The 23972-nt window shown below is 52.8% G+C and overlaps 1 protein-coding gene across 1 annotated transcript in view; it reads right to left on the bottom strand.

The window, feature by feature from the left end:
- Positions 1 to 23972, bottom strand: part of HTT (huntingtin) — a 121724-nt gene that overhangs the window by 7942 nt on the left and 89810 nt on the right. The window contains exons 35-56 of the mRNA XM_049789694.1: positions 23822 to 23970; positions 20996 to 21132; positions 20477 to 20593; positions 19983 to 20105; positions 19663 to 19898; positions 18842 to 18984; positions 16335 to 16542; positions 12403 to 12541; positions 11476 to 11655; positions 11219 to 11395; positions 10734 to 10810; positions 9784 to 9922; positions 9133 to 9255; positions 8255 to 8468; positions 7799 to 7944; positions 6881 to 7058; positions 5851 to 5940; positions 4513 to 4700; positions 3852 to 3978; positions 3578 to 3678; positions 930 to 1084; positions 596 to 735 (exon numbers count right to left, since the gene is read on the bottom strand). Coding sequence (XP_049645651.1) covers positions 596 to 735; positions 930 to 1084; positions 3578 to 3678; positions 3852 to 3978; positions 4513 to 4700; positions 5851 to 5940; positions 6881 to 7058; positions 7799 to 7944; positions 8255 to 8468; positions 9133 to 9255; positions 9784 to 9922; positions 10734 to 10810; positions 11219 to 11395; positions 11476 to 11655; positions 12403 to 12541; positions 16335 to 16542; positions 18842 to 18984; positions 19663 to 19898; positions 19983 to 20105; positions 20477 to 20593; positions 20996 to 21132; positions 23822 to 23970 — 3287 coding nt within the window. The remainder of the gene's footprint in view (positions 1 to 595; positions 736 to 929; positions 1085 to 3577; positions 3679 to 3851; positions 3979 to 4512; positions 4701 to 5850; positions 5941 to 6880; positions 7059 to 7798; positions 7945 to 8254; positions 8469 to 9132; positions 9256 to 9783; positions 9923 to 10733; positions 10811 to 11218; positions 11396 to 11475; positions 11656 to 12402; positions 12542 to 16334; positions 16543 to 18841; positions 18985 to 19662; positions 19899 to 19982; positions 20106 to 20476; positions 20594 to 20995; positions 21133 to 23821; positions 23971 to 23972) is intronic.

The raw sequence follows: 23972 nt of genomic DNA, 5'->3' as shown, positions 1-23972 counted from the left end.
ATCTAAACATGCGGAACCTGATGACTCCTCAAATCTACCAATCTCAGCATTCCAATCTGTTGTCAGCAGCAACCAAGAGCATCAGAAACCTACCACACCCCTTTGGTTCAGCTTTGTTTTGGTCTATCTCCTGTGGTGCCCAGGACTGTGTGCCAAGGGTCCCTTTCAGTATTGCTCAGGAACTTAAGTGAGGCTGGAGATTAAACCAGGTGTGGCAAGACCAGTCAGTGTCTTATCCTGGATTGTCTCTTGGGCACCTATTTCTGTTTAGGGTCACACTCAGCAGCGCTCAGACCTTACTCTTGGCTCTGCACACCGGAATCACACCTGGCAGGCTCAGGGGATGCCGAGGATGGAACTGGGGTTGAATGTGTGCAAAGCAAGCACCCTACTGGGTGTACCATCACTCCAGCCTCCCATTTCCCTTTATATCTAAGGCCCATGCTGGGCTGAATGCCAGTTATCACACGGGTAGGGATGGAGCACCAGACAGGGGGCAAAGAGCCAGTCACTAGGAACTGCAAGCCAGCTCTGACTGGACTCTGGGGAGATGGTCTCATAGCAGCTCTGCACAGGCCTCTTTCCCCACAGGCACCTGTAGTGGCAGGAGACAGAGATGGGATGGGATCCCACGCCTGGTACAGGTGATGGGTGGCGAGGTTCTCTCTCTTTGAAACCATTGCCTGAATTTCTTGCTCGACGATTCCTCGAATGATGCTCAGCTTCCTCCCAAATCTGAAACCCAGAGCAGTTTCAAGAATATTCTGCTATCCCTCAAAGTAAGGGTGGGCCCACAGGCAGTTGGGGTATCCCTGGGTCCTTGGGTGCAAGGCTGCCAGCCTGCTCCTTCCGTCTTGCAGACAGCTGCTAGGACAGGAAGTGTCGTTCATCCCCTCCAGACCAGGGCATAAGAGAATGCATGGGCAAACCTGGTGTCGAGGGCCTTTAAGGGCTTGCTCCGCGGCTGCTGCTCCAAGCAGCTCACAGCAGGGTTGCCAGCCACAGGTACCGTCATCGCGCTTAGTACCAGCGAGCTGATGGCTTGCACAGCCAGGACGTTGATCTGGGTCCTCTCTGTGTCCTCCTACATGGAGTCCAAATAATGCCTACTCAGAGGCGGCCCCTTACAACACTGGCACACACAGCCAACCAGATCCTGGGCACTCTACAAGCCTGCTAATAGCCACAAGCTCTGAAAAGAATTACAGCCAGACTGGTGGCATGTGTGCCATCAAGACCAGGTGGAAGCTGCTCTGAGCAGGCCCTCTGCCCCAATCATGGTCTCACGATGCTTAATCAGACCATGGACTGCTGCTTCAAGTCCACGGAGGAGGGAGCCCAGATGGATGGTGCTAGCCTGCAAATGCAGCGGATGTGAAGTGAAGCTCCTAGACCTGGCCCGAGCCCTGGCTTTCCAGAAGAGAAACTGCTTGCCTCCAGGTCAGACGCACTGATAACATACACCAGTAGTCAGGGCTCAGTGTTTATGAACACACACTCCTCTCAAGGATCTCGTTTCTTTCTTGACTATAATTTGGACCCCACTTGGCTGTGCTTAGGGCTTAATCCTGGCAGTGCTCTAGGGCCCCAAGTGGTGCTGAGAATTGAACCCAGGTCTGCTCCAGTTAAGCAAGCACCCTATGCGCTATTCTACCTCTCTGGCCTAGAACCTAGTTTCTTTTGTTTTTAGGGGCACACTTGGCTGGGGGGACACTATAGGATACTAGGGATCAAACCTAGATCAGCTGCAAGGCAAATGTCCTACCTGCTATGCTATTGCTCTGCTCCTAAAGCCTCATTTCTTAAACTGTTGTTACTCTGTAAGGATCACAAAATATTATTTCAAACTAAACTTGATTTATTTTCAGGAAATTTGTGATGTATATACTTAATTTTTTAATTATTCATTATTAATTAATTTTAAATTTTGGGGGGGACTGGGTCACCTCTGGTGGTGTTCACGGGTTACTCCTATCTCTGTGCTCAGAAATTGCTCCTGGCAGGCACCTGGGACCATATGGGATGCTGGGGTTCAAACCAACATTGGTCCTGGGTTGGTGCTTGCAAGGCAAATGCCCTACCGCTGTGCTATCTCTCTGGCCCAATTTTAATTATTAATTTAATTCTTTTTTTTTTTTTTTTAAAGTTTTTTTGAGTCACACCCAGCAGCGCTCTGGGGTTTACTCCTGGCTCTATGCTCAGAAATTGCTCCTGGCAGACTCAGGGGACCATATGAGATGCCGGGATTCGAACCGCCGTCCTTCTGCATGCACAGTAAATGGCCTACCTCCATGTTAACTCTCCGGCCCCTTAATTCATTTTTAATTATTTTTCTTTTGATCATACCTGGTGGCTTTCACTGCCAACTCCTGTCTAAAGGCTTAGGGGTCAGTCCTGGTAGTGTCCAGGGAATGGTGTAGTGCCAAGGATTGACCTCCCACTACAACATAGTTCAGCCCATCCAGCATCTCTGGGCCGCTATACTTACCAAGGTTTGATTTTTTTTTTTCTCTATTGTTTGCAGGGAACATACCTGGTAATGCTGAACCTGCTGGGTTCAGGGGTTGCTTCTAGCAGTGTGAAGGGGCTAAACTGGTTCTCCTGCAACTGGTCCCTGGCAGCCCATTCCACTATATTCCCAGCCTTACAAATCCACTTTGTGTGTGTGTGTGTGTGTGTGTGTGTGTGTGTGTGTGTGTGTGTGTGTGTTGGGTCATTCCACTATATTCCCAGTGTGTGTGTGTGTGTGTGTGTGTGTGTGTGTGTGTGTGTGTTGGGTCACACCTGGCAGTGCTCAGGGGTTTTTCCTGGCTCCATGCTCAGAAATGTGTGTGTGTGTGTGTGTGTGTGTGTTGGGTCACACCTGGCAGTGCTCAGGGGTTTTTCCTGGCTCCGTGCTCAGAAATCGCTCCTGGCAGGCAAAGGGGACCATATGGGATGCCGGGATTCAAACCGATGATCTTCTGCATGAAAGGTAAACGCTTTACCTCCATGCAATCTCTCCGGCTCCACAAATCCACTTCTTGACCAAGGGATGCATGCAAATTTCTTGGGGCAAAAATGGGTCTTATGTGGAAAGATTAAGAAGCATGTGTTCTCAGGCCAGGACAACAGTACAGTGGGGAAGGTGCCTGACTTGCACTGGGCTGACCTAAGTTTGATCCCCAGCATCTCATATGGTCCTGAGTCTGCCAGGAGTGATCCCTGAGTGCAGAGCCAGGAGGAACACCTGAGTGCAACCAGGAGTGGCCCCAAAACAGACAAAAAGAGCTTGTACACGACAGCATAGCCTTTACCAATTTTCCCATCTCTCCTTTTTTTCTTGGGGGGGGGGGTGAATCCTGGAATAATCCAGGAGGTTGGGGGACACCTGGTTCTTGAAGAAGGTAAATGTACTAGAGATACCATGTGTTTTTTTCCTAAAAAGGGGCAGTGGGAAATAAGCCTAGGAACCCATGGTCTGGACCAGCAAGTTTCAACCAGACCCTGTAGTAAGCTAGGGGCCACAGAGTGGCTCAGTCGGGTGGTCAGTCTCAATGCCAGCTCTGAAAGGGACCCAGCAGCCACCAGGCCTTACTTCTGGTGGGCTCTCCTCCTGCTCCATCACCAGGGGCTGTGTCACCAAGACTCCGAGAAGGGAGGCCCAAGTTTCCTCAAACTGGGTCCGGCTGGTCCACCCTAGGAAAGCCAACACTCTGTGAGAGGCCCCACACTCTTCAGATAAGATGTTGGGCCAGGGCAGTGGCTCTGTGACCTCACCACAGGGTAGTGGGGACAAGGCCACAAGCTGCCTTCAGGAGCCTGGTGTCAGGCAGCATTGAAGGACACCTGGTGTGGGACAGGGAGGTTACCTAGAGTGTTAACACGGTAGATGAAATCCTTGAGAACTTCCTTCTCCTGCAAGAACTCCACAGGGATCTCAGGGTACAATGTTCCGAAATCTCCTCCTGGTCTGGGGGACCAGCCGAGCTTCCACACCTGAAGGCATAACAGAAACCTGTGAGCTTAGGACGGGAGCGATAGCACAGCTAGGAGGACACTTGTCTTGCATACAACTGACCCAGATTCAATTCCTGGAATCCCATATAATTCCTGGAGTCCTGCTCAGAGTGTTTCCTGAGTGGAGTCAGAAGTAACCCCTGATCACTGCCGGGTGTGGCCCCAAAACAAAAACAAAAAAGAACCCCCCCTAAACTCCTGGGGCTACTGGGCCTACTCCTGAGGTGGCCCTCCTCATTCTCTGGTGTGTGAAAGTGTATGTGTTGGGGGTCTCCTGTCCTGGAGAGGGCTGAGCACAACCAGCTACCTTGCCCTGCACCTGCTGTCAGAGGCTTGGGTCTGTAAAGGAGCGTGCCTGGCACTAAAGTCTGGGGAACATGGATGAAACAGAGCTATGCATGATCATCCTCATGGGGCCTCAGGGACCACACCCATGTGCATCTGCCAGCAGGAGGCAGCTGCACACCCCACACCTGGCCCCTCCCTGGGGGAGCCTTAGGGTTTGTCTCTCACCAGCGGGGGAACACGGGTATAGCTGTTGACGAGGGGCAGGCGGGCCAGGCTGACCACGATGTTCCTGAGCACAGGTGTGAGGAAGGCGGGCACGCTGCTGCTCCTCTGGTGGCCCAGGGCCAGCACTGATGGCAGGGACTCCACCATTTCCGCCATCATCGCACAAGCTGCCACCACGTACCCAGGGGCTAGACAAACACCACGGTCGTGTCATGTCGGCTTGACAGTAGCTCAGTGGGCACATAAGAAAGCAGCCTCATCCCTACAGCTGTGCTGTAAATTGCTGCAACCCCTGCAACCCAGGAACTCTATAGCCACCCACAGCACCCTCTTCTCCTCAGCTGTGTGTGGTGGCAGTGATAGGAGAGAGTCCGTGAAGCCTGAGGTGGCTTCTGCTGGCTCAGGGCTCAAATACAAACACTAATCAGAGTGGCATTTGGGGCGCACCCAGATGTTACTTATGGCCACATGAGACTTAGCCCACAGTGAAGCAGCTTCCCAATACAGAAAAGAAACTCTGGCAACTGTGTGGGTGCCTTTGAGGCCACACCCAAGGATCCACAAGGATCACTCTTCAGTCCCTAGTACCATATGAGGTACCAGGAACTGAACTCAGATTGGCTGTGTGCAAGGCCAGTGCGCCCTACTCACTATATTCTTTTTTTGACTGGATTTAAGGACTCACTCTCCCTGTTAACAGTATCTAGGGCAATTTTGATTGTTTTTGGGCCATACCCAGCAATACTCAGGGATTCCTCCTGGCACTGTAATCAGAAATCATTTCTGGCAGGCTCGGGGGACCATAGGTGATGATGGGAATCAAACCCAGGTAGGTCATCCACATACAAGGCGAATGCCCTCCCCAGTGTGCTATCAATAGCTCCGGCCCCACCTGCTTCTCTTTCTCGCTTTTACTTTTGGCAGTGCCAGAGATGAATTTGTATATGTGTGTGTGTTTGAGTGACAAACAGGCACTAGAGTACTGCTGGGTGGTTATTTCTGACTGCTCAGGGATCGCTCCTAGCAATGAATAATATGGGGACAGATCCAGCGTCTCAGTGAGAAGCCTTGTGTTTTGCCCTGGTTTTTCCTTCAGTGGAGAGAGCAGGGAGAGATTCCTTGCTCTCCACCTGCAACTCCACCCAAGCCCGTGTCTATGCACACCACACCACCTCCAAAGTGTGGTATGGTGAGGTGACCTGGTGCTCAGAGCTCAGTGTGGGGCACACTAGTACGAAGAAACAAGGCTCACAGGCCCCTGTGACAATCCCTACTTGGACATTTCTGGTATAAACTGAACCCAGAATGAGGCAAGGGGCAGCCAAGGTAGAAACTTACTCTGGACACTGGCATTGACATTGGCTCCAACAGTGTGTGGAATGTCGGTCCTGTCTGGACTCAGCAGCTGGTCCCCAGGCTGAACCACAACTATTGACACAAACAGAATACAAGAGATTTCCAGAGCTGCCTCCCCAGTCATCTCCAGTCCTGCAGCCTCACCTCACACTTCAAAGTGGCGCCCAACTTAGCGTTCAGCAAGGTCTAGATTCCTGGGATGCTTTGTGGGAAGCTGTTAGAGCCTGAGGGGGCCTAAATTTGGCTGGTCCACCTCTGAGGATTGAACTCTGCATTGGCCACCCACCCCAGTGGACCAACCTCCAACTAGCCCCAGGATTGGGCACATTGTGATGCACCACAGAGAAAAGCGCTGCCACCCTGTGGCTACAAATGCAGATGAAAACAATTGAAACAATGAACTTTCAACCATCACTCCATAACATTTAATTGACAAAGACAAAACTTCAAAACCCTCTTGAATGTATGAACTATAATGTACAAGTTAAGCCCTGCGGTTCATGTCTCTTGCTGAGAATGCTGCCCCCAGAAGTCAGTTGCATATGACAGTATGAGTGTCCTTTTGTCCAGTAAACAGCTGCCCTGGATGCTACAGAAGACAAGAGACCTGCCTTACCATCGCTCAGAGCTGAAACTTGAACCAGCTATTAAATGGGAAAGCAAAGGAGGCCTCTCAAAGTAGAAGTATCTTTTTTTTGGTTTGTTTTTGGTTTGGTGGCCATACCCAGCACTGTGCAGGATTTACTCCTGACTCTGTGCTCAAGGGCCTTAAGGGGGTGCCATACTATAGTATATGTATACTATACTATACTAGTACTATGCTGTACTAGGGACCTTCAGGAGGTACTGTACTACAACATACCATACTATGTATAACAAGCTGCTATACTTATCTCTTTGGACCCTAGAAAAACTAATTTTTATGGAAGCTGAACACCATCACCTAGAGGAAATGTGCACACCAGCATGTCCCAGTTAAATCTCAGTGCAGAGGCCAGATATGGGAACTCACTGGCTTCCAGGAGGCAGCGGACACAATGAATAAGGGAGCAGGTGTGGGTGACCATCTCCGGGGAAGAGGCCACATTCCACAGGCGGGGCAGTTGTAGAGCCAGGCAGCAGCAATCCAGGCCAGCCTGCAGGTCCAGGCTCATCGGGATGCGCTCATGGACCAGGTGCCATGCCAGTGCCTGCAGGGGAACATCAGGTTACCAGGACCTCTGTTGTGTCCCATCAGAGCCAGAACCCCGCTCAATGCAAAAGTGTCTCCTCTCACTGTTCCTTCCCTCTGCTTTGAAGGCTCCTAGGGCCCTTTCTTAGGGTGGCTAAACTCAGCACTTGGGACACCAGTGGGGACACTGTACAGGAGGTGTCCTGCAAGTGGCTGACAACAGCAGCCACATCTGTGTTCCATCCCTGATGCTGAATCAAGGGCTTCTCAGAAGATGGCACTCAACGTCCTGGACTAGTCCAGCAGTGCATGGTGGGGCCACTTGGGCCATTCCATGAGACATGCGCAGGGATAGTCCTGTGGGAAGGGAACTGCTCAATGCCCTGCATCTGCATGCCCAGGCTTTCTTTGAATTTATCTAACAATGGGATTAAGTTTTCCTAATCATTTTCCAAGCAGGTCAACCTGAGCCAAATTCAACTATAGGGCTTCATCTGCCCTGAAAACATTGTTTTTTAATCAGCTACAGTGGTGCATGGGGCTAATCCTGGCTCTTTCACTCCCGACAGGCTTGGGGAACTGATATGGGGTTCCAGGTATTGAACACTGATCTACAATGTACAAGTCCTCCCCACTGTCCTATTGTGTTTCCAGGGAAACATCTGAAAGGGATCCGAGAGCTCAGAGCAGCTCTGGATCTGGGAAAGCCGCACATGGTGTGTGGTGACCGCCCTCTCTGCCCTCATCAGCCCTACCTACCTCCAGAACCATCACCACGAACTTCACGATGTCACCCTCCCTCTCTGGGGGAAGGTGCAAATGGCCAGGAAGCTTGGAAGCAGCTAGCAGGTATTGGGCCAGTGCTCGGGCCAAGGTGGTCAAGGAGCAGTAGAGTGCAGTGTCCCCTGCAAAGAGACTTCGTGAGCAGACGAACGTACAAAGTCTTGGGCAACATGAGACCCCACCCCAGGGTTACATGTCCACAGCTGCAGCAAAGCCTGAACCGAGAGTCGACAGCCCCAGCAGACCCTGGCCACCCCACCCCAACAACCCTACTTTGGAACTGCCAGCATGCTGCACCCACACTCCCTCCATGGCAATATTCAGGCTGGAGATGGCCGAACATATGCCAAGTTTGAATCTTCAAGATAATTCCTCCCTAGTTCCCAGTAGCCGGGCTGGGTGTTCCCCATCGAGAACAGCCCAGGTCATTACCAAATAGGTCGTCTAGCTTGTTCCAGTAGGCATTAGGCTCCACTGGCAGGAAGGGCTGGAAAACTTGGTGGACAGCAGGGAGCTGCTGGACCATGCTGGCCACACGCTCCAGAGTCACCATTTGAGCGGCTTCGAAAAGGGGGCTCTTCTGGCCCCCAGAAATTTCACGCAGACCCAGGCCCAGGCAGGGGGCGAGAAGGCTGACGTTGAACTCCTGTATCAGGGGCATTGAAGAGTCAAGAACCACCAGCAGCTTCCAACTGGACAAGACAGGCCAGAAACATGGAAGACAGACCAACACCACAGATCTTGGGGTGCTGGGTCAGGTGCTTCAGGGACAAAGGACCTGCATTTCACCCCAGAACAGCCAGGCCCGAGGCCTGCATGATGCGGATAGTGCAGGAGAAGGCCAAGGGCACCAGATAGCCTTCTCAGGATTGCATGAATGGGTACAAGCAGCTCTCTCTGGGCGGATTCCATGTTGGGGAGGTGAATGCTGGTGGGACCTGAGGTCGCTCCCTACAGTGCATTGGGAACTGGGAGGTGCCAGGGGCAAACAGGGACTCTGCATTCTCTCCCCAGTCTGGGATGCTCAGACTAGGCTACCCCTGGGCTAGTTAAGATTTAGGGAACTCCTGACCAGGGCTCGGGGACTCAGGTAAACTCCTGTTTCTTGGCTGGTGGCTCAATGTTAGGGCCCAGGATTCGGTACTGCTCAGGTCCTGGGCTTCCCCAGGATTGCTCGGGGCCTTCTCGGAAGTGCCCAGGTCTAAACTCAGTCCCCACACACCCCTGCTGGTTAGGTCAGCCCTTGGCCCTAGTTCATGGCCTAGGTCAAAGGGAGGAAGCCAAGCGCCAGTATGTGCGCACACACTTACCGGGGCCATCATGAACGGGCTCAGGTCCCCAGCGGGGATGCCGCTCACCAGCTCCGCCCCTTCCAGCAGGGCAGAATCGGACCTGGTCCAGCACTGGGATTTCACCAGACGGATGTACCAGTCCTGGCAGAGAGAGGGCAGTCATGAGCCACTGCTGAGAAGGTGTGGGAAGAGACCTGGGGTGCAGGTGGCATCCTCAGAAACACGGCTCCAGCTTCTGAACAACTGGTTTAGCCACTGTCCATCTCCTGGCTCTAAGGGGGCTCATGCTGCCAACACAGCTCAGGTCCAAGGACAGTGGGCACCCTCTGCCTTGGTCCTCACCGGGCTCTTAATCCCAGTTGCAGGTCTGAAACCTAGGCTCTCACTCTTCTCAACTCTGTGGACCCCACTCTGGGAGCATGGCAGTGTTCTGGGAAGAAGGGACTCCAGGAGGTAGGGCTGAGTGCTGGAGGCAGTAGCACAGAAGAGACAGAAGGCCCCAGGACACGTGACCATGTGCGGGTCTGCAGCCTCCCACAAATCATCCTGACTCCAGACCACATTTGCCCTCATCCAAACTCCCACAGCCCAAGGTTAGCACGCCCACAGAGAACAGGGAACCTGCCTGCATTCCCACAAAAGGGACACAGGTGCGCAGGTGGCACGAACCTTGTCTGGGTTCACCGTCTCCAGTGCCAGCAGCCCTTCCCCATCTAGTGGGTGTGACGTGAGTGGAGGAGCGGGGCCAAGGGAGCTGGGGGCTGCAGTGAGGCGGAGCCTGTCCAGCAGGGAGTAGAGGCGCTGGTGTCTGCAGGGAGGAGAGGTGGTGAGTGCTGGCCTGGGGGGGAGGGGAAATGACAGACAGGTGCAGCCATGGTGCCCTTGGGCACTCACAAGCAGATCAGACACCACAGCTGATGCCTATGAATGTTGTTACCCAATTCTAGACACAGGGCCAGGGCTGGGCTGTGGGCAGGGGCCAGAGCACATGGGGGAAGGCCGAATGGATTCACACTCTCCCTTAGGACAGCCAAGCATTCAGTCTCACGAAGAGACAAGCCTTGCTCACTTCATGGAAGAATTACCTCAACTGGTAAGAGCTATTTATAATCTCGCCCAACTGAAAGTCTGGGGTCAAAAAAAAATAACAGATCGACCTTCTACCATCTGTGCACAAGCAACACTTGCGCCACCAGGCCCAGCACCCTGGACCACCCACCAAGTCACACTCGCACCACTCCAAAAGGCCACCAAGACATTGACATTCTCTCCACAGCCCACTCCAATCAGAGAAAAAGGTAAATGCCTCTAAATTTAGCCCAGCATGCTGGAAGTAGCTTGGGGTCTAGGGTAGAAGGAGTGCAGACAGTGGGCACTGCTGAAAGTCCTGGTAAACAGAATCAGGTGAGTAGTTGCAGGGAGATGGCAAGTGAAAGAGAAGCAGACTAAATTCTTGCTGCCAAACATGAGCCAACATTTTCCTGGTGGGCTCACCTGGCTCAGAAAGGATGAGCTTGGTGTGTCAGCAAACATTAACAGTGCACTTCTGGGAAGGAGGGAATGACAGGGACTGCCTATGAGTCTGCAGGGAACAGACAGGGAAGAGCACTCCAGGTTACCTCTGGGCAAGCCCGCTGCTCTGCAGGTGCTCCTGGATGCGGTTCACTTCTTCGCCAGGCAGCTGCGCTGCACTGCTCTACAGGGACAAAAGCACAGAGAGCTATGGCACAGGACACAAAGAACCCTCCGAGGACATCAGTACATGACCTACACAACTAGGCCGACCAGTGGACAACATTTTGCATTTCTCAGCGGCTGAATGAAGGACTGGCTAGAGGAGCCAACCCACGTCCTTCATTGAGCTGCTGGTCTCAACACATCCTGTTTGTTTACTTTGGGTGGTGCTCAGGGGTGCTGGGGTTGAACGGGGTTGCCACATTGGAGGCCAACACGCTGCAGTCCTGTTTGTTTACTTTGGGTGGTGCTCAGGGGTGCTGGGGTTGAACGGGGTTGCCACATTGGAGGCCAACACGCTGCAGTCCCAAATGTCAGGGATCTGGTCCCGGCATCCTGTCCACACCAGCCAGGAAGGGTTTACTCATACCTGTAGATTTGCTGCCAGTAGCATTTCAACCCGGCGACAAGCCAGGGTGTCGACCATGCGTGCCAGCACACGCAGCGGGGTGCAGAGCAGCTTGTCCACATAGAGCGTGAGCACAGCACCTGACTGGCTCAGGTGGATCCCCTCCAGGCACTGCAGCGTCTTCTTCAGGGTAGCAGGCTGGTGGGCCAAGATGGGTGCGTGAGCAAGATGGATACAACGGGCAGCAGCCCTGGCCCCAGGACTCAGTCAGGACTCACCGATGCTAGGTTGTCACAACGGGACTGAATGGCCTGAATGAAGAGGCCACTGGCTGCTGAGTTGCGGTGGATGGCACTGATAAAGTCCTGCACGGGTGGCTCGTGGGAGAGGCTGATCAGGTCCTGAATGTGGTTAACGATGAGCCACGTCAGGTGCTCCGAGTCATGCAGGTTCTGACACTGAGGAGATCGGGTCAAGGCTCACTTGCCGGCAGAAGGAGAGAGGTCAAAGCTACAGCTGGGGCAAACTAATATCTCACTGAAAGGCCTCATGGCAGAGATCCAGGCACTTCTGGGGGTGTACCGTATGCCCTGCTGTAAGGCTTTGAAATCAGTTTCCAGTGGGAAAATGAGGCCTAGCAACTGAGGCCCAGACTAGAGCAGAAGGACCTCAATGTAGGGGAAATCCCTGGACACCAGCCAAGGCCCAGAGCCTTGCTCCCGGGTGACAACCAAGTTTCCGGGCAGCCAAGCTTGCCCCCACAGTGACAGGCAGTGTGAAGACTCCCTCAGCCTGCACAATGGGAGAGAGGGTTGGGTGAGACAGTGAGGAAAGGAGTCAGGAAAAGGCAAAGAAAATACTGTTGCTGACTTCAATCATCATGTGCCTCCTGGCCAGAAAGTGCAAAGTGTGATCACTGCTTTGGATGCCTGGCTAATGACTATTTTCTTTTTTTTTTTTTTTTTGGTTTTTGGGTCACACCCGGCAGTGCTCAGGGGTTATTCCTGGCTCCAGGCTCAGAAACTGCCCCTGGCAGGCACAGGGGACCATATGGGATGCTGGGATTCGAGCCGATGACCTCCTGCATGAAAGGCAAACGCCTTACCTCCATGCTATCTCTCCGGCCCCGCTAATGACTATTTTCATCACCTTGAGCAGCAGCTTTGGTCAAACCCTCACACAAGCAGCCATGCCTGGGCACTCACCACATAGTCACAGAAGAGGATGAGGGCACCCCGCCGCACGATCTCTTGGTTGCACACGCCTAGTCGGGCTGCTGAGTCTATATCCTCGTCTCCAGAGAGCTGCAGGCCGAGGGTCTTCATGCTGGACAGACTGCGCCTTCTAAAAGGAACAACAAGGCATGGACACAGGTCTTGGGAGCCAGGCAATCATTCCTGTGCTGGCTCTGCCACCAGGGATGGTGCTAGGGTTCCTGGCTCTAGGGTTCCTGGCTCCCTGTTCCCGAACCAAGATGGAGTAGAGCCTGCTGGGTGCAGGGGATAGTGGCCAGGCACAATCTGTCTCAGGAGGGCCCACAGCAAAAACAACTCAAGACTTCAATCTGGTCATAGAACTAACCACAGGGCAGCCTCCTGCCAGCAAACCCTCTCCTGCCCCTGCTGCTTCCCGAAGTGAGTCAAGGGTGCTATGAAACTGTTGCCTTTAGGAGTGTGAGCAGTGACTGAGTGGACACAGAGACCATAGGCCGGCTAAGGACAGACAGATGGGGAGATGGGGGACACATCTAAGAATCCCCTATTTGTCCCTACAATAGCTGTTACCTGTGTCTGGACCCATTCTCCTCAGGCCACCAAGTGGGGGGAATGGTGGTGGTGGGGGAACAAGGTGACAGAGAAGCACAGGGCAGGCTCCCATCTACTCCCAGTGCAGTAGTGACACTACCCCACAGACCATCCATCTCCTCTTGGCACCCTCGGGCATCAGCTCCTCAGAAGTGACAGGGCTCCCATACAACTGGAGGGAATGTGACACCAAGTCCTTTTTTCCTAATGTTAGGTTGCAGTATTAAACAATTCTTTCAGGACAGAGAAAAATATAAAATGCTGTAAAAAAAAAATAATCACAGGTCCAAGTCATAATACAAAGCACTTGACTTGTACACAGTCCACTAGGTTCAATCCCCAGCAGCCTAGAAGTCCCCCTGCCCCAATCACCTGCAGGAGTGATCTCTGACCCTGTGTAGGGTATAGACCAAAAATAACAAAAAAAGAAACTGTCCAAGATGAAACTACATTCACATGTGTACACTGCAGTTTGTGTTAAGAGTGAAGGCCCTGGCCTTCCGGTTCCAGCTTTGATACCACCATGTGAGATACCGGGGATCCAACTTGGGTCAGCTGCAGGCAAGGCAAACATCCTTGCTATCCTACTGCTCCAGCCACCTGGCTAACCATTTTAAGGTCCAAACAACCTGACCAAGCATTTAGAACTAAAGGTGCACAAGGCCCTGTTTTCGATGTCAGCATCGGAGCACTAGCATACTGCACTACCGAGCACATCCTGCGCTGTCGTAGCACCGGTACACAGCATGACAGGGCATCTCCTGCACTGTGGGAGCACTACAGAGCTCCTCCTGTGCTGTGGGAGCACCATCACCCTACCCTGCACGACCGACAAATCCATCAGGTGAGTGGACTCACACTTGAGCCATGAGCACAGATGGGAAGGGAAAGACACAAGGTCATGGCTCTGCTTCACTTACCACAGAAGCAGATCAAAACAGCATAAAGTGGCAGTTGACTAATACAAGAGGCCCTAAGTATGACCCTTGGCAAAGTTAATTTAAAATAAAAAAGATTAATAAGGGGCCGGAGAAATAGCACAGCGGTAGGACATTTGCCTTGCCTGCAACCTGCCAGGAACGATTTCTGAGCACAGAACCAGGAGTAACCCGAGAGCTGCCAGATGTGACTCAAAAACAAAAAAACAAAAAGATTAATAAAAATATTAGTGAAAATTACAAATAAGCTAGAAAAAATGGGGGAAAAAGCATTAACCAAAAGGTGACATTTCAGTACAAATGGCAGGTTACTAAAATAAGGAAAATTATTCCTAGGATGACCACAGGATTCCGATCTTAAGTCTAGCAATCTCTCTTGTGGAAGCCGATCCAAAATAGAGAGAGGGCAGGTTCACTCTCTCTGCCTGACAGTTGTTTTTCGGCCAGAAAAGATGGACTGGTTGAGGAGGAAAGGGACGAAGGGAGCCCAGAGCCCTGAACAGGTACCCATGGAGGGGAAGTACACCCCTATCACAGCAGCCCCAAGGAAAGCCACACATCTACATGCCAGCCTGACATGTGCTTCAGGGACATTAACCCGGAGATTAAGGCAAAAGTGGAGCAGCAATCTGGCTATCTGAGGTGTGGCGGGTCTCTATGGCCAGGACCATGTCCTCCAGAAAGGGGCCATCAAGAAACCACAAAGCAGCGACGGGCTTTTCTAAGATCAGAGAGAAGCCAAGAAGTTGGCAGAGTTCCTTACCCTAGAAGCCTGTGACACTGTTCTCAGTGGACAAGGTACTGGGCTCCACCCCTCCACGAAGACCATTGTCTCGCAGTACTCTCACAACACCACCCCTTCCACGACCTTTGGTGCTTTGTTCTGGAAACTCTCAAAGCAGCCCAGAAGCTGACGGCATAATTCAGTGAGCAGAGGGGGAGTCTTCCCAGCTTCTGTTGTGCTCTGCTGACACCCTGGGACCTACTCTGCGCATGTGCACACGCATACCCCACACTATGTACACTCTTTAGATGTACCATTTGAGAGCAGCCTGCAGATCAAAGCCATGCACCCCCAAGAACCTTGCAGATTATTGCGGAGAACTGTCAAGATACTCTTGCTTCTAACATCCACTGTTGCCCCACTGCTGTACCCTGGACTCAGAGCCCAGTCATGCTCTCGGCTCAGAATCAAGCAAGCAGGGGCCGGGTGGTGGCGCTAAAGGTAAGGTGCCTGCCTTGCCTGCGCTAGCCTTGGACGGACCGAGGTTCGATCCCCCGGTGTCCCATATGGTCCTCCAAGCCAGGAGCAACTTCTGAGTGCATAGCCAGGAGTAACCCCTGAGCGTTACCGGGTGTGGCCCAAAAACCAAAAAAAAAAAAAAAAAAAAAAAAAAAAAAAAAAAAGAAAGAATCAAGCAAGCAGTTTCCCAGGCTGTGATGGCTCTGAAGAACTGGGGTGGGGCATGTGTTTTGAAGAAGGGGGTCTGTCCCTGGATAGACTGGGGTAAGGTCCCCTTCTTGAATCTACCAAATTCCATCAGGGTGGCATCTGCCCTTCCCACAGTGACCTTCCAGGAGGAGGAAAGAAAGGTAGCAAGGAGGAATAGAAGTGAGGAAGAGCAGGGAAAAGAGGAGGAGGAACAATGAGAAAGAGGAGGAGGAGGAACAGAGCAGAAGAATTTAGCTGATTGTGGAGTTCTCAATTTCCATCTAGCGACGCCTCATTGCTGACTGAGCTCATTCCAGTGACCATCCCCAGTCTTCCTGTTTCCCCAGCCCTGGAGTCATGGGGTGCCTTGGATACTGCAGCAGTCTTGGTCCGAATGCCCTATGGCTGACTCTCCAGGGGCCTGCAATGCTTACCAGCAGGACAGGCTCATGTGGCCACACTGGACATGGGACTGGCTAGGGCCACAACAAGGGTGGGAAGCAGCTCCAGTGCCTGAGCTCAAAGCTCTTCCTGACGGCCCAGTTACAAGGAACCCCAGCCTCACATGGGTCTCTAGGGCCCATTCTCCTGAGCCTTCCAGAAAGATGCACTGAAGCTACAGGGGGCATCAAAGCTGCTCCCTCCACAGGTACATGCTGGGCCTGGGCATTACAGGTAAAACCAGATGAGGACGACCCCAGACACTTAAGAAGCCTTTGGAATGATAAATAAAAGCAACAATTCCAGAAGGCTCCAGAGGGTCAGTAATCCCCCATCATCTGAGAATAACCAGAACCATATTTGACTATAACAAAGTTAAGGCACTGTGATGAGTATGGGTATGGAAATGACTCAAGGACAAGCCCCCAGCCAGGACCTAGGTGAGACCACCTGGTGGAAGTGGCCCAGGCAAATCAGCAGGGCAACAGGGATGCCCTGGCCTGGGTCTCCTGGGGTCGTACTTAGGGGTCTGCTGCACCTCCGCCCACCAGCGGTAGTCTGTATGGCTGACGAGCAGTAGGACCTGGCACCACAGCAGCACAAGTGCTGGGTGTGTGGGCGCCATGGCACGCACACACGCATTCAGGCTCTCAAGTCCATAGAAGGTGCTGTCGGTGCCTGTGACTGTGAAGAGGCGCGTGGCAGCAGCTGTGATCCTCCGGAACATCCCTGGGAACAAAGCAAGAGAAGTGCTGACAGGTTGTGGAGCTCACGATGGTCTGACTCTGTAGCCTACGTATGAATGGACCTCACATACCCCACAAGCTTCCTGCTCAAGCATGTGCCATCTCAATACTTGCCATTTGTTTGGGTTTGGCCATATCTGGCGGTGCTCAGGGGTCACTCTTGGCAAAGCATAGAAAAGTCTGTGTTGCTAGAGATGAAAGAGAGACTGGCTGTGGGTACCTCAGTCAATGGGAGCCAAGGAGGTAAGGGTAGGGAAAGCGAGCAAGAGACAGACAGAGATAGAGACCCAGAGTGCCATGGTGGCAGGGGAGGGTGATCAGAAGTCAGGGGTGTGTGTGTGTGTGTGTGTGTCCAGATGTGCCGTGGTGGCAGGGGAGGGTGCTGGAGGGTGCTCAGAAGTCAGGTGTGTGTGTGTCCCCGTGTGTGTTGGCAGGGGTGTGTGTGTGTGTGTCCAGATGTGCCGTGGTGGCAGGGGAGAGTGCTGGAGGGTGCTCAGAAGTCAGGTGTGTGTGTGTGTTGGCAGGGGTGTGTGTGTGTGTCCAGATGTGCCATGGTGGCAGGGGAGGGTGATCAGAAGTCAGGTGTGTGTGTGTGTGTTGGCAGGGGTGTGTGTGTCCAGATGTGCCATGGTGGCAGGGGAGGGTGCTGGAGGGTGCTCAGAAGTCAGGTGTGTGTGTGTGTGTGTGTGTGTGTGTGTGTGTGTGTCCCCGTCCAGGGGAATGTGTGTGTATGTGTGTATTCCCATCCAGTGGAGGGTGCTGGAGGGTGCTCAGAAGTCGTGTGTGTGTGTGTGTGTGTGTGTGTGTGTGTGTGTGTGTGTGTGTGTGTGTGTGTGTGTGTGAATGTGCTCAGATGTGCCGTGGTGGCAGGGGAGGGTGCTGAGAAAACGTCTAGAGCAAGGGTGTCAAACTCGCGTTTGCGTCCCTCCGAACAACATTTTGTGGCCCTCGGCCAGCCTTCAAATATCGCAGTATTTGCAATATTCACTTACTGAACAATCGCAATAAAAATCGCATTAGTAAGAAAAAAATCGCATTAAACACTCGCATACCCTGAGCAGTTCCGTTCGGGGTATGCAGATGTTCAACGCGATTTTTTGCAATTTATTTTCTTACTAATGCGATTTTTTTTTTTTTTTTTTTGGTTTTTGGGTCACACCTGGCAGTGCTCAGGGGTTACTCCTGGCTGTCTGCTCAGAAATAGCTCCTGGCAGGCACGGGGGACCATATGGGACACTGGGATTCGAACCAACCACCTTTGGTCCTGGATCGGCTGCTTGCAAGGCAAACACCGCTGTGCTATCTCTCCAGGCCCGATTTTTTATTGCGAATATTCGGTAAGCAAAATCCCTTATGCAGCCCTGCCTCACCCCGACTTTGCCTCCTGCGGCCCCCAGCTGAATTGAGTTTGAGACCCCTGGTCTAGAGTCGGAGAGCTCTGTCCTGCCACGCTGCAGTGAAGCTCTAACTATGTCTCTGACGGGATGAGCCCCATGCTGGTGATCCAAAGCCCACTGCCAGCCTGGGTGTGAACTGGGGGTTTTCCAACTTCTCTGTAGAGGGGCAGCAACAACCACAGCAGATAGAACCTCTTGCTGAGTTCTGACTCTGAGGCGCTTGTGTCGGGTATGAAACACTTCTCACCTTAGAGCTCAGCCCCTAGCCGCATGGTCACTCTGCCCCCTACTGTCTTTCCAGGAAATGCAGTGAAAAGACACATGGGCCAAGAGAATTATGGCACAGCTGCCAAAGGAACAGGGACAGAAGCATGACACTGGACTGCTGTCCACATGTCCCTGGAGGCTCTGAACCTCATCAGAACTAAGTACAGCAGGAAAGTGGGCAGAGGATAGACTAACGAACAGTTAGTCTACCTATGGCAGGAAGCGTAGGTCAGCCCAGAGACCATGAAGGAATCACTCTGATGTTAGGGAAAAGAACTAGCATGCAATGGGTTCAAAGACCTCATGTGTGTGTGTGTCTGTAAATGTGTCTGTCTGGATATGCATGAATATATCTGTCTGTATCTATTGTATCTGTGAACATCTGTCTGTGTCTATGAGTGTAAGCAGGCGTGCGTGTATGTGCTCCCTGAGGTGTACACAGACAGCTCTTCTCGAAGGGGGTAGCAGAAGCTGTGACAAATGACTCACAAGGCCCACTCACAGGGCCCTGGGGTTCTGACTGCTGTCAGTGGTGACCAGTGTCCAGCCCTCAGAGTGGGGCTGTAGTCCTGGAGATGTGGCATACTCCCTGTGGAGCCGTCACAGAACCATACCTACCTGACTTAAAGATGTGGATAAGGCACATGAGCAATGTGCCCAATTCCTGGCAGTAGAATGTGTGCTGCTGCTCGCTCATGTCTACCCTCAGCTGCTTTGTGCCAATGTCCTCGAGCAGGATGCCAACCAGCTGCAGCAGAAACCTAGGAAGGGCAATTGGCTGAGATGACCTGTACCGGGCGCAGGCATGGCTAAGGTGGCAAGCACTTTCTGATGGCCCTGGGGCTGAGGGGACTACACTGGGGCAGAGGAAAGCGCTATCCACCTCAGCCATGGCTGCAATGCCGGGAGGGGTCACAGGCTGGCCCCAAAGCTATGCTGGACTGCAGGTTCTCTGCTTATCAAGCAACCCTGTACCTCAGGGGCCCACTATAGAAGAGGCCTGGCTGGAGCAACACATTCCTAGGGGGCACGTCAGCCCAACACCAGTGTTCAGAACCTGTGGGCACTGTAGGGAGGGGCAGCAGCTTCCAGGAGCAGCCTAAGGGCTCTCAGGTGCTTCCCAGTGTCTCTAATTCTCCTAGGCCTCCTAAATGGAGTTCAAGGCCCAGCACTCCTTGGCCATCTGGGCTGATGGGTCAGTGCAAGCAAATGAGGATGTGGTGCTGTTCAGCTCCTGCAGTGCTGGGGACCCCCAGGCCACCCTGCCATTACTGGGGGGTCCTGTTACCCAGCAAAGAGTCAAACTGGCTATACTAGGTCTCAGCTTTAAGCCTCCTGGTACCAGAACCCATCTGCTTGAACCTGCCAGCAGTAAGGGGGCACAGGGGCCCCAGGTCCCCTATGGGACAGGCAGAGAGAACTCCTGGAATGCACCGCACCTAGCGAACATTTCTTCAGGCAGGCTCTTGGGCTGTCTGCCTTCTCCATGTTCCTCTGGTACGGGACTCTGGTCCCCCTCACGCAATCGATTGATGACTGGGCAGGAGATGAAGCAGGGGGACAAGGAGAGCTCCTGGATGCGAGACAGGACGATGTCTTCCGTCGACTGGGAAATGAGAACCCTCAGGATGGACAGGATGCCAGCAATCCACAGCTGGACTGTGCTCACCGAGCTCTGTGAGCAAGAGGGAGGCTCCGTTGCAGATGGTAGGGCAGATGTGCACCAGATCATACTGCCCTATACTAGCTTGCTACTCACCATAGTGTCGGGGGTGACGAACATACTCCGGAGGAGCATGTCCACAGGTCGCAGGGAGGCTGGGGCCAGGATCTCGAAGAGTGTGTTCACCACACCCAGGGCTTCATGGGAGTCAATGTGCATCTGTGTGACCAACAGATCAGGGTTCTGCCACTCACACCCACGGCCACTCCATCACCTGGACCCTCAGCAACCGCCCTGAAGGCCAGCCCTGTTCCTGTTCCTGTGGCTACAGGGCCTTCTTAGTGTACACCTCAGAGCAGAACCAAACAACCAGACTGCAGTAACAGACCAAGTAAGAACTCATGGACAGTGCGAGAAGATGCCAGGCTATGTTTCCCCTGCAGCCCCAGGAATTCCAGGCCCCCCTCTCAGTCCCTCCCTCCACCCCCCTGCTGTAGTGGAGACTATGAGTCCTGGCCCAGCCCTGCAGTCCCTTCTCAGCATCGGTCCCTTCGCCTCAGCATCCAGGGTTGCTGGTGGAGCACACAGACCTGCTGCCGGGCCAGCATGGGGAGGACAACATCTGCCACCTGCCGTGACAGACGCTTCCACTTGTCTTCATTCTCCTTGTGGCACTGCTGCAAAACCAGGATAAACATCTCCACCACCTGCCAAAGGCACAGTGCAAAGAGTCAATGGCCTGGCAGCCCTGGTCTGGATCCAGTGAGGGGTGAGGACATGGGCTGAAAGTCAGGGCTGATAGCTACAGTCTCTATGTGAGTCCCTGCCTCAGGCGGCTTCTCAGATAGGTCTCCACACATCCCCCAGAGAGTGTGCAGGTCCTCGGCCCAGAGCTCCGAGCACTGCACTGTGGTCCCACAACAGAGGAGGGGATGTAAGCATACCCTCTAACTCTGAGATCAGAGAATTAAAAATACCCCTTCTTTATGATTTGACCACTTTGACCAATGCTGCCCATGAATGGACTGTGGAGTCCCTCCTTTCCAGAGGCACAGCGCTCCTCCTTGTCACTGGGCATACTCCCTGTCCCCTGATGACCCTGGGCTGACCTGGTGGTACTGGATGAGTCTCAGAAGCATGGACACCACCACCTCCTTCTGTGTTTCCAGTTCTTTCCCTGCGTCAGCCTTATTAGTTCCCCTCAACACAAATAGGTCGTGAACGATGGGCTGCAGGGCCGGGATGGCTGTGGAGACAATGGCACATTAGAGGCACATGAGGACAGCAGGCTTGGGAAGACCATTCCCTCCTGTCTCCAGTTTCAAGAAACAAAAACCCCAAGTCCACATCATGTGTAAGAGACAGGTGGGTCCCCCACACCACACGTGAAGGACATGTGAATCGCCCACACCACATGTGATGAACACATGGGCCACCTGCACTACATGTGTGAGGGACACAAAGGATCAGGACAAGTGATAACAGCCTCACTACACCACCACAATGGCCGTAGGATCTGGGATACGGTTCTTTCTGGGCAACCTAAGACAACAGATGAAATAAAATCTTTCTAATGTGTGACATAATCAGGTGTTCAACAAAGACAAAATGCAAGAATCAGACTCAAAATAACAAAAACATTCCAAATGACAAAGAACCACTTTCTACTTTCCTAAGGGTGACAAATGTCTCTCACCCCTAGGGCAAGGGAGTGTGCACCCCAAGTGGGATGGTGAAAATGCCACAATCTAAGATGGGCCCCAAAGACGTGGCATCAGAGGCCAATATACCTGCCATGGGAAGGGCATGATACAGGACAATAGAGGCACCGCTTCCTCTAGTTATACATACACTCAGCAGTGACGCAGGCTTTCAAGTGGCTCACACAGAGCCTGCAGAGCGGCACCCGTTTCAGACCCAGAGCATGCTGGGCGCTCCCTTCCCACACCAAGCAGGTTGTAGGGAGAAGAAAAAAAGGGCTGAGCACTGGCCCTGAGTATGCAGGGAGCACCCAACACTACCAATCTGGCTCTAACTCCCAGATTTAATTAATGCCTGGCTTCTCTTGGGCTGCCTATCCTGTCCCCACACCAAGAACCAAGTCAGGAAGTACAGCCTGAGTTCTCTGTGCTATGTCTCCAGGCCAAAGGCCACTGAGGGGGAATATGGCCTGGGCTGAGGCAAGTCCTTGAGTCCTGAGCAGCCTGGGAAGGAGTCTCTCCACTGAGTGGGAAGTTTTTGGTGGCACGTGCAACACACACACACACACACACACACACACACACACACACACACACACACACACACACACACACACACACACACACACACACACAGCTTTCTTTCCTTTTTTTTTTTGGGTTTTGGGTCACACCCAACACGAGAAGGCACGCGCACACACACAGCTTTGTTTCTTTCTTTTTTGTTTTTGTTTTTGAGTCACAGCCAGCATCGCTCAGGGGTTACTTCTGGGCTGAGGCAAGTTTTTGAGTCCTGAGCAGCCTGGGAAGGTGTCTCTCCACTGAGTGGGAAGTTTTTGGTGGCACATTGAAGCCTCATCCCTCCATTCTTCCCTAGGTAACTTGACCTTACCTGCAAGACCCCGCCCATTCCTGGGAGGGGTCTTGGAAAAGGTAGATAAGGCCTTTGACCCAGGGGGTTAGGGCCCTTTTTGGTCTTTGGCCAGTATGGAGGTCAAAGGGAAGATGGCTGACAGGAGTTAAGATGCAGGGCAAGCTAAGAATAGCAAATGCTTAAAAGGTCATGATATAAGCCACACATGTGGTGGATAGGGCATGAATAAAGCTGATGCTTCCTGATGCCTGTCTCTGGATGAGTCTGATTCGCTGTTCACCTAAACCTGGGACCCACCAGCTGAATGGATGGATTGTGGAGCCACGTGGCCTGGGATAGCAAAGAAAAACCCCTCCATCCATCCTTCACCACCCACCTCCATCCAGCACAATCGCTAATTATTTAACACAACATCTTCCATCCATCCATCTCCATCCAGCAACCATTGTTATTTAACGCAACAGCACATCACACACACACACACACACACACACACACACACACCTTTCTTTCTTTTTTTTTTTGGTTTTTGGGTCACACCCGGCAGTGCTCAGGGGTTACTCCTGGCTCTATGCTCAGAATTCAATTCAACCCTGGCAGACTTGGGGGACCACATGGGATGCCAGAATTCGAACCATTGTCCTTCTGCATGCAAGGCAAATGCCCTACCTCCATGCTATCTCTCCGCCCTGCCCCCCCTTTTTTCTTTTTGGGCCACACCGGCTATGTTCAGGGTTTTCTCCTGGCTCTACACGCAGAAATCGCTCCTGGCTTGGGGAACCATATGGGACACCAGGGGATCAAACCGCAGTCTGCCTAGACTAGCGCGCACAAGACAGACGCTTTACGGCAAGCGCCACCATTCCAGCCTCACACACAGCTTTCTGAGTGGAGCAGTAGGTAGCAGAGTCCTTCTCAAGGTCTCGGGCTGCTAGGTCCTTCTCAAAATCTGATCCTATGAGAGCCTCACAACAGAGCAAGAGATGGCCAATCCAAGCCACAAGCATGGGCTACCACTCACTTGCAAACCCGCTACATAGCCCCACAGGGGAAGGGGTGTGAGGAACTGTGGCCTCAGCCAGGAGACTGGGCAGAGCCCAAGGTTTAGTCAGCCACAAGTGCCTGGGTGCAAACTGACCTTATTTCCCAGGATTGGTTTCCAGTCTGTGCTTTGGATGGAAAGTCCTGGCCAGACACTACACACACTGTGCCAGATTCATCTGGTTTCGGCCTCAAGAGACCTGAAGCTCCCCACACTCATGCATACCGGCACAGGCACAGCCCATCCCACCATACAAGGCTCGTGAGCACGCATAGGATGCAAAACACAGAGGGCATAGTCTGTTTGTCAGTCCTGTTACCATGGGTCACAGCCTTCCTGCCACTGGCCATGATGCCATCACAGAGCTGGATGATTTTGGGGATCCCGATGATCTGCTTAGAATGATAGCGCTCGTAAGATAGCAGCACCAGGAAGAAAAAGATGTTTGGAATAATTGCCTCAGATTCCCT

This window comes from Suncus etruscus, chromosome 16 (assembly GCF_024139225.1).
Source record: "Suncus etruscus isolate mSunEtr1 chromosome 16, mSunEtr1.pri.cur, whole genome shotgun sequence".
Classification (NCBI taxonomy): domain Eukaryota; kingdom Metazoa; phylum Chordata; class Mammalia; order Eulipotyphla; family Soricidae; genus Suncus; species Suncus etruscus.
Note: the sequence above shows the minus strand (reverse complement) of the source record. Positions and strands in the feature narration are given on the sequence as shown.